Below are 15509 nucleotides of genomic sequence, written 5' to 3'. Positions count from 1 at the left end.
AGCATTAAAAAACCTAGCTTTTAATACTGTGTTCTTTGAAAATAATAATATAAAAAATGATCAGAATTTAAAAAAAAAACACATTTATGGTCATCATTAGAAGAGCAAAAATAAGGACGCTGCCACAAAAGGTGACCCTACACTGTCTTGTGAGAAAATAGCATTTTCTCTGTTCTTTTCCTCCTCCATTCCTACACCATTCTATTTACCTGAAATTTCAATGTGGCTTGCAACTAATTTGTTTTCTCTGGGTCTGCTGGCTAGAAAATTGAAGAGTAAATTGCACAGCAACGCTTTATTTACTCAGATCTTACCCCTTTGTGTAGAGAAAGGGAAAAAACTTTGGGTTCAGAAGCTTTGCATTCAGATGTCATCAGCAAAAGGGAGCTGAAGTGCCCCCACCCTTTTCATGAAGTATTGAGGGGAACTCCATGTATTTCAACAACCAAGAAACTCTGTCTTCCCCTTTACAGCACCTTCTTTGAGAACATTTTCATCATACAGACATGGTCAGGCAAAAATAATCAAAGCAAAATGCATGAAAGAAAAGCCTTTTGTCACCATTCTTTTCCTTGTCTCTGTTTCCTTACTCTTCCTGGCTCCTTGGGTTGGGGAGGCTGCTCAACCTCTGAGCCTTTGGGAGCCCGCCTCTCTTTTAAAATATGTTTACATGCTACAGTGCCAACCTCTGAAGGCTAAGAGGGTTGGATACAGAACTTCGCTGGATATGAGGACAATACCTCATGTTCTTGCATTTTTTTCTTAAATTGCTGCATTCTGGCTTTCAGTCAGTTGTGGGGAATTCTCCCAGCAATGATGCAGAACCATGAAGAGTGCAGAGTGTGCATCTCTGCAAATGAAGAATGAATGAAATTCCTGTTACTCCAACATCATCGAGCCTTCAGGATAACCAGAAAGCTTTGAGATGTTTCCAGTATTGTGATGGGGGAGGGTGGAGATTCAGGCAGCCTGATTCTCCTTTCCTCCAAACCATTATGCTCCATGTGCCTATCCAGGACCAGGACTAAACCTGGATGTTTACGGTAATTTGTTTCTGTGTAAATGTATCCTGCTTTCATCTTGGCGCTCACTGAACTTGATAATAAGTGGCTCATCTTGTTTAGATACCTTATTTTATTGTCTGTCTTTTTTAAAGGAAAATGTAAGCAACATGCATTTGATAATGCCACATATCACAAATGTTTGAGAGATGTATATTTTTCTCAGTCTGAGAGATGCCAGAGGGTCATATTACATGGAAATCAGTAAAGAAACAACAAGGGAAAGCTAATTTTATGTTTGTAGAACTGGGGATGTGATTGAACAATGTATACGATGGAATAGAGAATCACAACTGTATTGTAGATTTCTATAACTATCATTGGAAAGTTCTACCAAACAAAGATAACCATATTTTCTTTTAAATTGTACAGTTCTTGGGGAGGGTTTATAAATAAATAGAATTGTTCGGGATATGAAACTCCATTTACCTTCCTCTCCCTCCATCCCCTGCAAAGGGATCTTTCCTTTTAAAATATCTTTCCTATTGTTCCCTATGATTAAATGTACTGATGGCTCTGCTTTTAGCCAGGTACATCAGCAGAGAAAAAATTTACTCAGCTACACTTGGTCCCAGATGAGGGGGAAAAAATCTTCAGCTTCAGTTGTGTAGCATTCCAAATCCTAAAAGGTTACAGCTTTCATTTTATTGGACTAAATAATTAGAATGGCTGTATTGCTCTATTCATATAATAAAAGAGATCTGTGTGACACCTTCAAAAGAAACAACAAATGTTGCGATCTCAGCTGCTAAACAGAGTCAGGTCAGGTTCAGTGACCTGAATGGAAACAGCTCAAAGTGATTCCTGATATAAATGCATTAGTACCAGCCAACTGAAGAACAAATACTATTATCAAAAGATGGGACCGCCTATGCCAGGGCAGTTCTGCATCTCTGAAAATATTGTGCTTAGAAAGCCTCAATCAGGAAAGTTGGGGATGATTTTTTTTTAATTTTTTGTAGAAGAAAACAGGCAGATAGCACAGCATACTGCATATCCTTTTTACTACTTTATAGGTGGGTTTATTTCTGGGCTTGGAGCCTGACTGAGAAAAAAAAAAACCCAAGAAAGATCATTTGGAAATAAGGGCAGTTGAAGGAGGGTTACAGCCCCATGCCTCAGTCAGCTCTCTCAGTTCTCCAACTCTACTGCCTTATTGTTATTTATCAGTAACCTGTGTCTGAAGACCCCAATCCCAGCCCCTTGCCACAGAAAGCTAAGGGGGAAAAAACTTTTAAGTCTATGAGGGCTGCATTTATTAACTCTCAATGATTTCACGTTAACGTGGTCATGTTCAGAAATTTCACATTTGTTACATGCATCACATTTGTAATGTGCATGCCTTTCTATTTAATTGCTTGGTTTCTTCTTAAAAATTTGGAAGCAAAATGAAACCATGCAATTCAGATACACACTGCAGCTTTATATTTTGAATGTCTCTGAACTGATAGGCAGTGAATTCCTGACTGAAGAACACTGGAGGGGATGTGTAGGTTTCTGCTCATGTATAAAATACTGTTGTCCGATGCCTGGAGATTATGCCAAGGTTGAGGAATGCACCCGTCTGCAGAAGTTGTAAACCTGAAATGTTCAGTGTCCTCACCACTGGCCCTATCACCCAAGACTTCTTGGAGTTACACTTAGACCACATATAGAGACTTTAGGTTCCCCATTCCTGGTTTATGTTCTTGAATAATGACACCCTTCTTATAGAGGATTACTTATGAAACCATTAGGAATGTCTAATCTTTTTTTAACGAACTAAAAACTGGCATTGGATTTCCTTGACATACTTTGTGGGGGGGAATCCCTTGAAGTAATTTTTAACCCTCTGCTGCCACTTCCTGATCCTTTGCATGAATCATAGCAGCAGTAGAATCATAGTTAGCAAATAGTGCATTTTGTACTACACACTAAATAATTTTCTCTGGTGCAATATTGCAGTGCTTATGTTGTGGCATGAATGCTAGCTAGCTTTATTCCAAGGTATATTTGAACAGTTTTACAGAAGTATTTTGAACGGGTAATCAAGGGATTGCCAAAGAGTCCTGAAGGAAACATTCCATAAATGTCTGTCCTCTGCTTGTCCTTGCCTGTGAGCCTTAAATCCCTCTCCTTACTCATTTCTTAACTGCTAGAAGAACTGAAAGATGGCATCATGGTGGATGACATCACAACTCTGGGAGTATAGTGACAGGCTCTATTTGCTAGCTCAAGATGGAAGAGAATTAACCAGGAAGGAAAGAAAACAAAATGTCCTTGAACCTTGAGGACCAATTAAATCCTCCATCTTCCCCTCCCCCCCTTAATTTAGTTCAGTAATTGTTAGAGGAATTTTTCTAAAGTGAGGGAAGGCCACTTAAATAATTTCTAACAGAATTATTCCACTGAGAAGGGGAAACCAACATGTTTTGTGAGGGAAGAAATAGCTGTAGGAGCTACTTTCGAGCAAATCAGCAGCCTCTGAGGAAAGAATAAACCATTCTCCCTTTTTAAAAATAAAATCCAAAGCTTTGCAGCTGCATTTTAAAAAATGAACGTTAATCAGATACTTTATGTGCCTCCTATATCATGCCTAGTCAGTGCCTAAGGGTCGTATGTGCATCATCCCTGTTTTTCAGTTTCTTACCTCAGCTAATGTGGATAACTAACTCTGCTCCTTCCTGCCTTTTTCTCCTTGAATGAAATATCTAGGTATATATGAAAATCACCACGGTGTTTATGAAAATAGGACTTTTGTAAAAACGGCAACCAGATATAAATTGTGTCTTGCTTAAATATTAATATCAAGACATTATTGCAGTGGGTTACATGATTAATAGTTACATATAATAACATCGACACATTTAAAATGTCATGGAAGTGAGATGGGTGACTATATAAATAGTGAAATGGAAAACAGCAAAGCAGAGGGAAAGAACTAAATTAGAGAAATTAAACCAAGAGACAGGTTCTGGGGACAGCGTTCCTGTGCCCTAGTAAGGTGTCTTTCAACTGTATTGCATTTCAGTTCCCATCACCCCCAACCAATTTATTCACCTCTTTTTAGGAACAAGTTTTTGGCAATAAGACCTGTAGAATTGGTGTTTGTTAAGATAGGCTTGCTTAGAAAGGCTTCTATATTAGGTGTGAGAGGGCCTTGCCCTGTGTCACTCCAGGCTGTAGAGGAAGGCATCAGCAGTGAAATGCACTTACTTTCACTACCGGTTCGGTAATGTGAATGCATGAGTGTAGCAAGCGAACGCCTCTTCTGTGCATGCGCAAAGGATCAAAAATGGGATGTAATGACATCTCAGCGGGTGGGCTGAGCCTTCCGCCGCCAGCACTACCAGTTCATGCGAGCCGGATAGATGTGGCTGGATTTCACCGCTGGAAGGCATTCATGAAGAGCAATATTTCTGTATGTTTCAGAGGAGTTGAAAAGCAAAGGCACCCCTTTGAAGTCCACTTAATTCCCTGCCACCCAAATCAGGCTAGCTTCCTTTTTTTAAAAAAAAAGTCTTTAAAGGGGCAAAGGAGACATTTCACCCTCTTTAGCACCTTCCCAATGGGCTCTAAAAATGTCAGCACCATTCCACAGTGACCTTTACAGCCCTCAGGCAGGGCAGAAAGCATAGTGTGGCCCTCTGGCCATCATTGTTCTTGGCCCTTGGATTTCTCTAGTTCCCTGGGCAGTTAAAGCAGAATGTAATTTTCATGTCAGACCAATAAATTAGGAAATGAGTTGGCTCGTTGTGAAAACATATTCAAAGTCTCAGCTTGGTTATGTTGAAATCACAAATAACATTTTTTGAGTATTTTTTTCCTACATTCCTGCAAACAGCCTTGAAGTGCAGAGGAGTGTAAGAAACAATGCTTTTTCTCCCTTAGGCCTAAAGCAGTGGCATCCGGGAGATGATGGTGGCCAAAAATAACTCAAGATGGTGATCATGACCACGATATTGAAGTTCTGTCCCTTTGTACATGTGTGCGATATACAAGTGGCTGGGCTTCAATCACATGGTCATTATTGCCATCTTGACTTTTTTGACACATACCATCCCCATGATGGACTCGCCTGCCTAAAATCTGCCTGTTTTGAACTACTATGTTATTCTGTTGCTGATGAATTGTTTCTTACTCTTATTTGCATTTCTCCATTCTAAGATCTGTTTACTTATTCGTATACGCAACATATAGCCTCCCTTTCTTTCCTTCAGAAGCTCACAGTAGTGGACATAGCAGTTGCTCCCTAACCAAACTCTGTGAGATAGGTTGGACTGAGAGAAAATGACCAGACCAAGTCACCCCATGAACTTCTATGACAAAAGCCGGGCTGGAATCCGATCCTCTAGCACCTTAACCATTACACCACGCTGGCTTTAGGTCAGTCTAGACAATGGCAGGTACTTCTTGCATAAGTCAGGAATAAAATGAGAAATTGGGGCTCTACAAAGAACTACTGTGATCCATGCATTTATATTAGGCATTAAATTATTATGCAAAAATGATTGAGAAGATGGCTAGTGGCTTAATTTATTACTTTTGGTACTTTCAAAGAGATTGAAGTCAATCTCTTAATCATATTTCACTTTAAAATGTAGCCATCTAGCAAATAAAGAAGATGGCACATAGGTACAGATAATTTAGCTGCATATAGACTTATATTGTTTTTGAAAGTCACTAAATTAGCTCTGGTGCCAGAGATTTTGCTTACTTCATTGTAGCCCCTTGTGGCAAGTCATTATCTCTCTGTATTTACGGGCTGCTCATAAGAAGAGGAGAGAAAAATGAAGGGATTAACTCTGGAACAAATTTACACAAATATTTGCTACGTTTTACATATACAGAGGTTTTATTCTGATGCCTCACCTTGGGCAGTAAAATATCTTCAGCAGGTTCTGCTGAACTTTTTCTTCCCGTCACTGAGCTTCTCAAGAATCAGGATAATTGGGAGACGAGATAATTGAAGCAGTGGTGGAAAACCTGCATTTGCTCTACTTTTTCATTTTAAATCATCCCCATTTTGTTTTGTGGGTGATGCTGTCAAGTGTATTCAGGCCCCTTGACCTGGATTTCACTACACAGTAAAGCTGTATCTAGATGGTACCATTTTTGATTGCCAGGGGTGGGGGAAGCCAAGGTTTCAATGCTTCTCTATGCAAAGATAATTCTCAGCAGTTGATGGGACAATTGATCGTGGTAAAATATTCTAAGCCAAGTTTCCATGAAATGCTCACTTTCTGTGCACAAATAATTATCTGAGTGAAGGAGTATTATAATTGTGGAAACCAAGTTATAATCTGAAACTTTCCTATTCAAGTTGAGAGGCTTAGTAGTGAAGCAAGCAGAAAAAGTATTTTAAATAAATTCATAATTTATTTTAATTAATTCAGTTTTTCCACACATATTTAGTCCAGGCATACCTGTAGTGTATTTCTTTTGACATTACAATACTATACATACTTCAGTATGGCACTTTTGTTTCCTTTTTCCTTAAATGTCATTGCCATAGATGTCTGAATTTTGTTCCAAACTTTGTATCCGCAATTATAAGTTTGGATGTTAATTTACTGTTATTTCTAGGAACTGCAAAATGTTGTCTGAGAGATAAAAATCATTTCTGAATATAGTACCATATTTTTTTAAATATTTCTCCAGTTCATTTGGTGCTGTGCATGAAGCGGTGGACCCATCCTCCAAGCTAGAAAATGAGCCTCAAAAATAATTTCCCAATTAGAAGGAACTTTTTTTAAAAAAAGAAGGAAAGAAAAGAAAAGCTTTTCATAGTGGTGAATAAGCTTAAAAGCAGAATACAGGACAATAAATACAGAAACTATATATATATATAAAAAGAAATAGTGGCTAGTGTAATTGAAGCATGTTTAAAGAAAACAAAGGTTTGGGGTGTGTGTTTTTTTTTTTTTTTAGATTAAATTTATTAAGGTTGACTTGCAGGGAAGTTTATAAAGAGAGACCAGTCTTAAGACTTTTCACAATTCTGAATTTCTGAAGAAGGGGGGGATAGTTTTCTTCCCATCTTTAAAATATGGGATTAATTGAGGACAATGACTTTCCAGGAAAGGAATGGGAGGAAAAGTAGAAGTGGGTTTACAAAATAACCCTCTGACCTCCTTCAGTCCTGGGGCACTCGAGCAGAAAAAAACCAGATTTGCCTTTGGTCTTCCAACTCCAAAACATCTTTGCTTAAACCTTTTTTTTTTAATTGGTTATTCTGTGCATGTTTTTGATAATGTGACTTATGAGAATATATATTCTCTCTCTCAATATATATACATATATCTTTTGTGCACGCATACACATGTGTCTGTGTGCCTGTGTGCCTGTGTGTAACTATATTTATAGGTATAAAAATTATATGGCATTTCATGCCTGGTTATGGTTAATGCCATTGAGGAAAAGAGAGCGTTGCCTACAAGGGCATGTAAGAACCTCATCAAGTTAATGTTATTAAACAGCACGTGGTTTTGCCATTGTGGTTGGTGGAAGTGTGTTTTATTTCTTTTGGGAAGTTCCTTGAAATGGATTGTGCAATCTGATAGATTCCTGTCGGCTAAGTATCATGGTATGAACAGATAAAGCATACATTCTTCTCCATTCAAAAGTAGTCCTCACAGTTAGTATCTGGCAAACATTTCAATTGAAGAATATGCAAATATTGCTGTAAATATAGAATTTTTACTGAAAATTGCAGCTGTGAATCAGGTCCTTCTCCTCCCCCATAAAGTCTATAGCAGGTGATTTCAATTTTTTCCAGAGCAAGAAATTTGGCTGGAGCTCCTGATCAAAAGACAAAGCTCCAGTGATGGAAAAATTGGATGTATTTGCCTTAGCTTCTTTTTTTATCCCAGGTTTTTCATAGAATTCCATCATATTTTCAAGGATTCCATGGAACACAGTTTGAAAAACCTGGATCTTGATTATAGGGCTTACTTCAAGTCTTCATTAACACAGCACCTCCATTAACCATTCTGACCAAGATAACAGATCTGTAATTCAGTGTATCTGCAGTGCACTGGCTTAGTGAAAGCCACGATAACCTGTGACAAATTTTACTGCTTTTTAATGGAGGGAGTCAGAAGAAAATAGAAATATAGCTGCCATTTGTAGCAGTATTTGTTTATAGAGATGTCTGTTTCAATCCTTTCAGTGTAACTCTGCATTAGGACACTCATTCAACAAAGAGTTGAATGAGTGTCCTTAGCCAAGTGACTTTGTTTTTTTAGAGCATGGTTAAGACTTAATGTTTGTCATTTAATTTTAAATATTTTGGTGTCAATGTAAGAAGAAAAAACAGTTTCTCTCCCCCACCTGATTTTCCTCAGATTCTACCTAATACAAATGAAATATGGAGCATGTCTATTCCATAGAAAGGAAGGGGGTGAAGAGAAAAAACAAGCAATAGGCAATCTCTCCTGTGCCTAAGTACAGAGGAAAAATATTGGAGAGAAAGGGATTACATAAACAGGCACATAATGGGGAATACACCAGACAGTTTGCATAGCACATTCATGGTTGCTGATTCCAGCTCATTGTTTTTGATGTGGATTCTCCATTGTGTGCCTGCTTACTCTTGCAATATATTCCTCTCCAATTAATGTAAATATAAACATTAATTATTTTCTTACTAATTATCCCAGCACTGGGATGAACATTCAAAGGGCAGGAGATTAGGGGAAGGAAAGCACAGTTGTGGTCATGTGATTTCCAACCTTGTGACCACTTAACATAGCTGTTGATCCTATTTGGATCACTAAATGACTACATGTAAATAGATGAAGCACAAGTACTCAGAAAAACCCATAATCTAGACCTCCAATGACTGCAAAATCATGCTTATGTAAAGGTGAGAAGTTTCAGAAATATCATTGGCAGAAATACAATTTACATTACGGCATCTCTTCATATTTTTGGTCTAAAAACCAATATTGTATCTATGCAGTCTCTCTTCATGTTCTTATAGTCCTGCCCATATGACTTTTCTTTTCCAGGAATATGTTTGTGTGCATGCATCTGCATGAAATTGATGCATTACAAAGCAACAGCCTCCAGAATAACATTTCTAAGATTGTATATAGAATCAAAGAGTGTATATTTCATCCTTCTGTTTTATTTGAAATCTACTTACTAGCCCAGAAAGGACCACCAAGGTAAGTTTACTCCAGTAGAAGAGACAGTGTCTTTCTGGACAGAAGATTATGGAATTTAGTAATGACTGTTATTAAAGAAATTGTACTCCCAATCTTGGAACAAAATAAAGATACATCAGAATACATTAATATCCCTAGGCAAAGCAAAATACCATTCTGAAGAACGTGAGCAGATACTATATGGAGTTGTTTGGTTTGTTTTTGCTTCCTCTAATTCTCCCTAATCAATGGTAGGCTGAAGAAACGCTTAAAATTTCTACAGGCTGTGGATGTGGCACTACCTTACTTTTATATTAATGAAATTCTTCACATCCTTGATACCATGGCATATAGTTTCTCTGGGCATTTTTTTTTTTAAATGGCTGACTATTGCATCTATCCTCTAGCTACAATCTGAAGCAGTATAAGCCAAACAAAAGATTTATCACTCCAGTAAAGATAAGGGCTAAATAAATAAGAGGACTATTTAGGTAGAGTAAGAGATGCCCAGATGTTGCAGCTTGTGAAATAGGAGAAGCAGTTGCAGGGCAACAACAACAACAAAAGAAATAATTTCTGTGCTTTTGAAAGATTGTCCTGCTTACTGCTTATCTGAGAACAAGTCCTGTTTGCATTCTCATTTGATATTGCAGGCTATTGGTGCATATGAATGTCAGAATCAAAATTCAATGATTTACAGACCTATATCCATTTTGACTCAGACATGGAAAAATCAAAGAAACTGGGAATGATTTGCTTTAAGTGCTTTAATTTGCTTAAAAAGAGCCTTGGTAGTACAGTGGTCTAAAGCACCCTGTTATTAAGACCAGCTGCCTGCAATTACTGCAGGTTCGAATCTCGCCAGGCTCAAGGTTGACTCAGCCTTCCATCCTTTCTAAGGTAGGTAAATTGAGGACCCAGTTTGTGGGGGCAATAAGCTGACTTTGTGTAAATATACAAAAGGATGAAGGCTATTGCTTAGCGCATTGTAAGCCGCCCTGAGTCTCCGGAGAAGGGCGGCATATAAATCAAATTAAAAAAAAAAAAGTGCTTGATATGCATCCCAGATTATGGATTTCGTTAAAGTACTGTTCAGAACAGCCAGTATCCTTCTGGTGACAAACTCATAGAAATCAGCACTAAAATGTATATATCAGCAAATTGTGTATTTGATGAAAGAATGACTAAACAGTAATTAGATAAAACTGATCTGCATTTAATCAGTCTTGAATAGGCACTCTGGGACAAATTGCCTCAAAACACTCAGACACTGACACGATTCCCAACAAAAACCCTGTCCAATTCTGACAAACCTGAGGAAGGCATTTCCCAGAAATAACAGTAAAATCCACCATAGGTAAGATTACCACCTTGTTTCCTTTATCAGATCCACTAACAACTCCATGAAACATTGAAATTCAGTGAATGGTGGCAATCTGATGATGGAAAACTTCCATTTGCCATAGCTGACTGGTGTGGAAACCATGACATTGCCAAGTCTAAGCAACTTCCATTACACAGACATGTTCTTTCCAATCTCTTCTCTAAATATATGATGCTTATTTTAACTTGACACTGATACTATTCTGCTTGGAATAATGTGCTTATTTCCCTGAGAAACTCTAGCCAAAAAGGCAAGAGGATTTACAAGGACTAAATTTTAATCTCTTTGATACTGATTATCTATATTGCCAAGCTAGGCTCCTCATACCTGAGCCAAAAACCCCAAAACATTTTTTCTCCATTTATTAGACCAAATCTTACTCAGAAATACTAGTTCAAAAAAAATTAACACATCTGTACTGAGTGTGGATAAGAATACAGTACTGGTACTATACAGTACTAGTGAAACAGTACAAAAAGAGTTACAGTCTGAGTGCAATGGCTGCAACAAGAATTGATTATAGGTGCAAGAGGTTAGGTTAAAGCAAGGATTTTTCTTATTTGGTTATGTGCCATATACTTCCAATGAATCATTGAACTCAATTAACAATAATTAAGTTTAGTTGTGCTTGTTATTTCTTACAGAATGTTCAATACCATCCTCTTCTTAGGGATTCCTTTGGAAAGAGTCAATGTTGTTAGATTTGTACAAAAGTTATGAAATGCAGATATATCCTTAGAAATGCCACCCCTCTTTCATTTACTGATGCTGCTTCTCAACACATCAATATCTTCCCACATCAGTTTTCAGTCATCAGGTACAAATATGTTTAAGACAGCATTTGTAGAAATTTCTTTCAAGTAATAACAGTAGGACATTTAAGATGTAAGTGATATTTAAATAGCCTTAACTTGAATCCTTGGCTCATCAGCATTTAGACTTCACTGACATTCCCTTCTGGTTTGACATTATTTTTTCAAAGTCTTCAATCAAACAGTAATGTTCTGACAAATGCATCACTACAGATAGAATTGAAGGTTTATGAATGTGTCTGCATAGGCAAGATTGGGAACTATCTGGATAATAGCAGTTGCTTGATTATTACTTAGTCAAGTATACTTGGTGACAATATCCTCAATAAAGAATTAGACTTGTTTTAGTATTTTTACCCCAGCAACAAGTATCAGAGGAATATTTTAATATATGAGAGATATTTTAGGACAAGGATGTGCAAATTAGTAGAAATAATAATGAGAACAATTTGTGAGGGGGTGAATTAGTGTCACATGTAGAGCATAGATTGGAGTTTATTTCAAAAGAAAAGATATTGTAAAAAGGTAAAAGAGGGTATGAAGCATTTGTCATATTCTGTTTTGTTTTCAAATTGGGATGAGTTCTCTACATCAGGACTGAGCCTGGGCTACGTTCTCTGACCCTCCTTCAGATCAGAACACCTGAAAGGGATGAAGATGGCCATACATAATGGTATGTGGGAATGACCTTCAGAGACAGGAGGAAAAGCCACAGGAAAACCAGAGTGTAAAAGATGCCCCACAGATGGAGGGAGGGCATGGGAAACATTTCAGAAGAGACCCTCCCTAGTTTTCTGGCAAGGAAAAAGAAAGGAGGGGAGAAATACTTTCACTCTGGCAAGATTCTCTTAATGCAACCTTACAATAAAGTTACACTTGTTGTCTGGACTACCCCACTGTGCTAACACCATGGCATGTTGAATGATGATGTAAGTGGTAGGTTTATGTGAAGAACACTTGGAATATATCCCTACAGACAATGGGGCCATACCATGTGCCCCACACAGGGATCATAATCAAAGGATGCAAAACTAGAGGATATAAGCCAGGATCCTTCCACCCATTTGCTTATCGTGTCTTTCTTGCATCCCACTGAAAATGGCAGAGGAAAGCCAGTCCACACAACCACACAAGTTCTCCAGCATGAATTATCTTCCACTGATATCAGCAAAGCAGGTCACAAGCCTTTCCTGGAAATGAAAGTATGGTGGGCAGATTATGCTGAAGGATGAGGTAAATTTTTCCCAAGGTGCAATTACATTGTCATATCGTTATCATCGTTATCATCCTCTTCCAGGTATCTGGAGCACAAGTTAAAGTCCTTGAGTATGTCTGAGATGTTCTCAGCAGCTGGGCCAGAAATTTCTATGCCCTCCAATTCTATATCAGCATCTGAAGCAGAAAGAATCCCTTTTCTTTACCTGGGAAGGGAAGATTGCTGTGAGACAGGGGAACTAGGACCCACTGAGTTCTCTGGTCCTGAGTCCACTGCAGATTTCCCAGGGACTGTATCATTGTTATCTTTGCTCCACATCTTTGCAGACCAATTGGTATGCTCTTTGCTGCTTGAAGTCTGAGTGGCATCACGGAAACTTGCAAGAGGAGGACGAAGTTGGACCCCAGTACGTGTAGACCCCTCAATAGCTTTCTGGAGCTGTGAGTTTGAGAGACACAGAATTAACAAGGAAGTTGCACAAAGGTATTCTTCCTCGACCAAAATAGCAATAGCACTTAGATTTATATACCGCTTTACAGTGCTTTATAGCCAGTGGTGGGTTTCAAATTTTTTTACTACCAGTTCTGTGGGTGTGGCTTGGTGGGCGTGGCATAGTGAGCATGGCAGAGGAAGGATACTGTAAAATCTCCATTCCCACCCCACTCCAGAGGAAGGTTACCGCAAAATTCCCATTTCCTCCCAATCAGCTGGGACTCAGGAGGCAGAGAATAGATGGGGGCGGGGCCAGTCAGAGGTGATATTTACCCGTTCTCCGAACTACTCAAAATTTCCGCTACCAATTCTCCAGAACCAGACAGAACCGGCTGAAACCAATCTCTGTTTATAGCCCTCTCTAAGCGGTTTACAGTGTCAGCATATTACCCCCAATTTGCTACCTGCTATTCTCAGGTAGCAAAAGCAGGAAGAGTTCATCTAGGTGGGATATAAATGGAATTAAGTTCTTCTGAACTCAGAGGAATATAGAATAGCAATAGCACTTAGATTTATATACTGTTTTACAGTGCTTTACAGCCCTCTCTAAGCAGTTTACAGGGTCAGCATATTGCCCCCAACAATCTGGGTCCTCTTTTTACCAACCTCAGAAGGATGGAGGGCTGGGTTAAAATAGTTTCCATAGACCAGAAGAGCAATCATTTTCATCCTAGGGACCATGTTTTTGGACCCTGCTAGGTGTCCCTTATCATATGACAATGTCACCAAAATAGGCAAGACAAAAGCCTTTTAATCCCTTTTTCTCCATTTAAAACATTCAATTCATTCATTCATTTTTAGACCACAGCAATCTCAGCAGCATACACAAAATATGATTTGGAAATATTTACCAAAGTTAATAGTTTCCATAAGAAAATTTGAGGGAGGGGGTCTTTAAGGTCAAACTAGCTGCTTTAACTCTCTGTAAAAGCTAAGGCTTCTTAAACATAAAAAAATGCCGAAAGAGCCACAATTTTCATCCTTGTCTAATATATGAGGCATTGGAGGCATCAAATGGGCTGGTTTTTTTTGGGGGGGGGTTGTTGTTGGTGGACTACAGCTCACAAATTGTCCAGACAGGACTCCACTCTGATATTTACTACTCTGTGCTATTTTTGTTCTTCATAAAGGGAAAAAATAAGCTAATGAGATTGTCATCAGAACTTCATAAATGCTCAAGGAGGTGGGGAAAAACTTTGATTATCATTATATTTATAGTACAATGGGGGGAGGGGGGTTTAACCCCCAACTAAGTGTCTTCAAGTAGTGCTGGCTGGAAATTTGGAGAGTTGCTGAAAATGACTGCTCTATAAAAATACTGGGAGTACATTTACATGAAAGAAGTAAGGGGTTCAATAGCCATTATCTCCATCCTAGAGAACAAATTTCCTTGGAAGGAAATGGCAAATAAATAAATAGCACCATCACAAACCAAAAGGGTCCAAGATTCTTAGGAGGAAGACAAAGCCATGGAAGTTAAGCATGTATAAATTCAACTCAAGTCCACAACCTAATTTCTCCTCTTCTGGAAAAGGTCACAATCCAGTTGGCTTCAGAGCCAATAAAGCCACAATAAGACTAAATATATTTTTTCTTCTGAATGTTAAGAGGGTTTAAAAAAGGATTTCTCTTGTAGACTGGATAATTACATATCTCTATATCAGATTTTGCAAGTTTTAGCAAGGGTGGGTGCACTAAGCCTTCAAAAAAAAGAGGCCAGAATAAAATAAAATATTTCATTTCAATTTAAACTTAATGAAAATAAAATTAAATAGTACACATTACTTTTTTGCAGGTACTGATACTACAAGTTACATTTTGCTAGCTTTGTATGGAGAAGCTCTGGGAACTGAACCTAAAGTCCATAGGGGAGTTGTGTTATATATTGCTGATAGTATTGAAAGAATACATGAAATATAAAATAAAGCTAAATGGAAGAGAAAATGTATTAAAATATATTTTCTAAATGTGGACTGAGAAGACACCAGAAGGAATGGTAAAAGTGAAGTGTAAGTGGTGTATAAGGAGTAATACTCTCCTTACTATCTTTTTTTTTTCATTCTGGGTTTTCCATGAGACCTTTTCTTTACTCTCAAGCAAGACTTTTCTTTACTCTCAAGCAAGACTCAACTGGACAAAATACAAAGGTAACATGATTTAAATTACCTCTTCCAATGCAATCACACCCTTTAGTTTTCCCATACTGGTTACATAGGCATGGGTGAGTCCTAGCAATGAGAACAAGGTATGTGTCTACAGAAATGAGAAGATAAGACAAATTAGCAAATAAAACAGCCCAACCATTGCAAACTCATGGAGAATTTGAAACAGGTTAAGAATGGTGGAATTTTTTAACCCATATTAGCATGAATAAACCTGAAGCAAAGCTAAAGAATGAAACCTTCATGTCTGAAA

The 15509-nt window shown here is 38.0% G+C and overlaps 1 protein-coding gene across 2 annotated transcripts in view; it reads right to left on the bottom strand.

Annotated features, from left to right (window-relative positions):
* Window positions 1-11682: 11682 nt before the first annotated feature.
* CLCN1 (chloride voltage-gated channel 1) overlaps window positions 11683-15509 on the bottom strand; it is a 64014-nt gene continuing 60187 nt past the window's right edge. Inside the window, exons 22-23 of one of the 2 annotated variants that reach the window (XM_070935378.1) lie at window positions 15261-15347; window positions 11683-13040 (exon numbers count right to left, since the gene is read on the bottom strand). In XM_070935378.1, the coding sequence (XP_070791479.1) occupies window positions 12804-13040; window positions 15261-15347 (324 nt within the window). In that variant the 3' untranslated portion in view covers window positions 11683-12803. Of the gene's footprint in view, window positions 13041-15260; window positions 15348-15509 lie in introns of those variants that run through there. The other variant, XM_070935379.1, reaches the window with a different exon arrangement.

This window comes from Pituophis catenifer, unplaced genomic scaffold (assembly GCF_029215685.1).
Source record: "Pituophis catenifer annectens isolate HBS135680 unplaced genomic scaffold, rPitCat1.0.hap2 SCAF_2, whole genome shotgun sequence".
NCBI classification, from domain to species: Eukaryota; Metazoa; Chordata; class Lepidosauria; order Squamata; family Colubridae; genus Pituophis; species Pituophis catenifer.
This window is presented reverse-complemented; position numbering and strand designations above follow the sequence as displayed.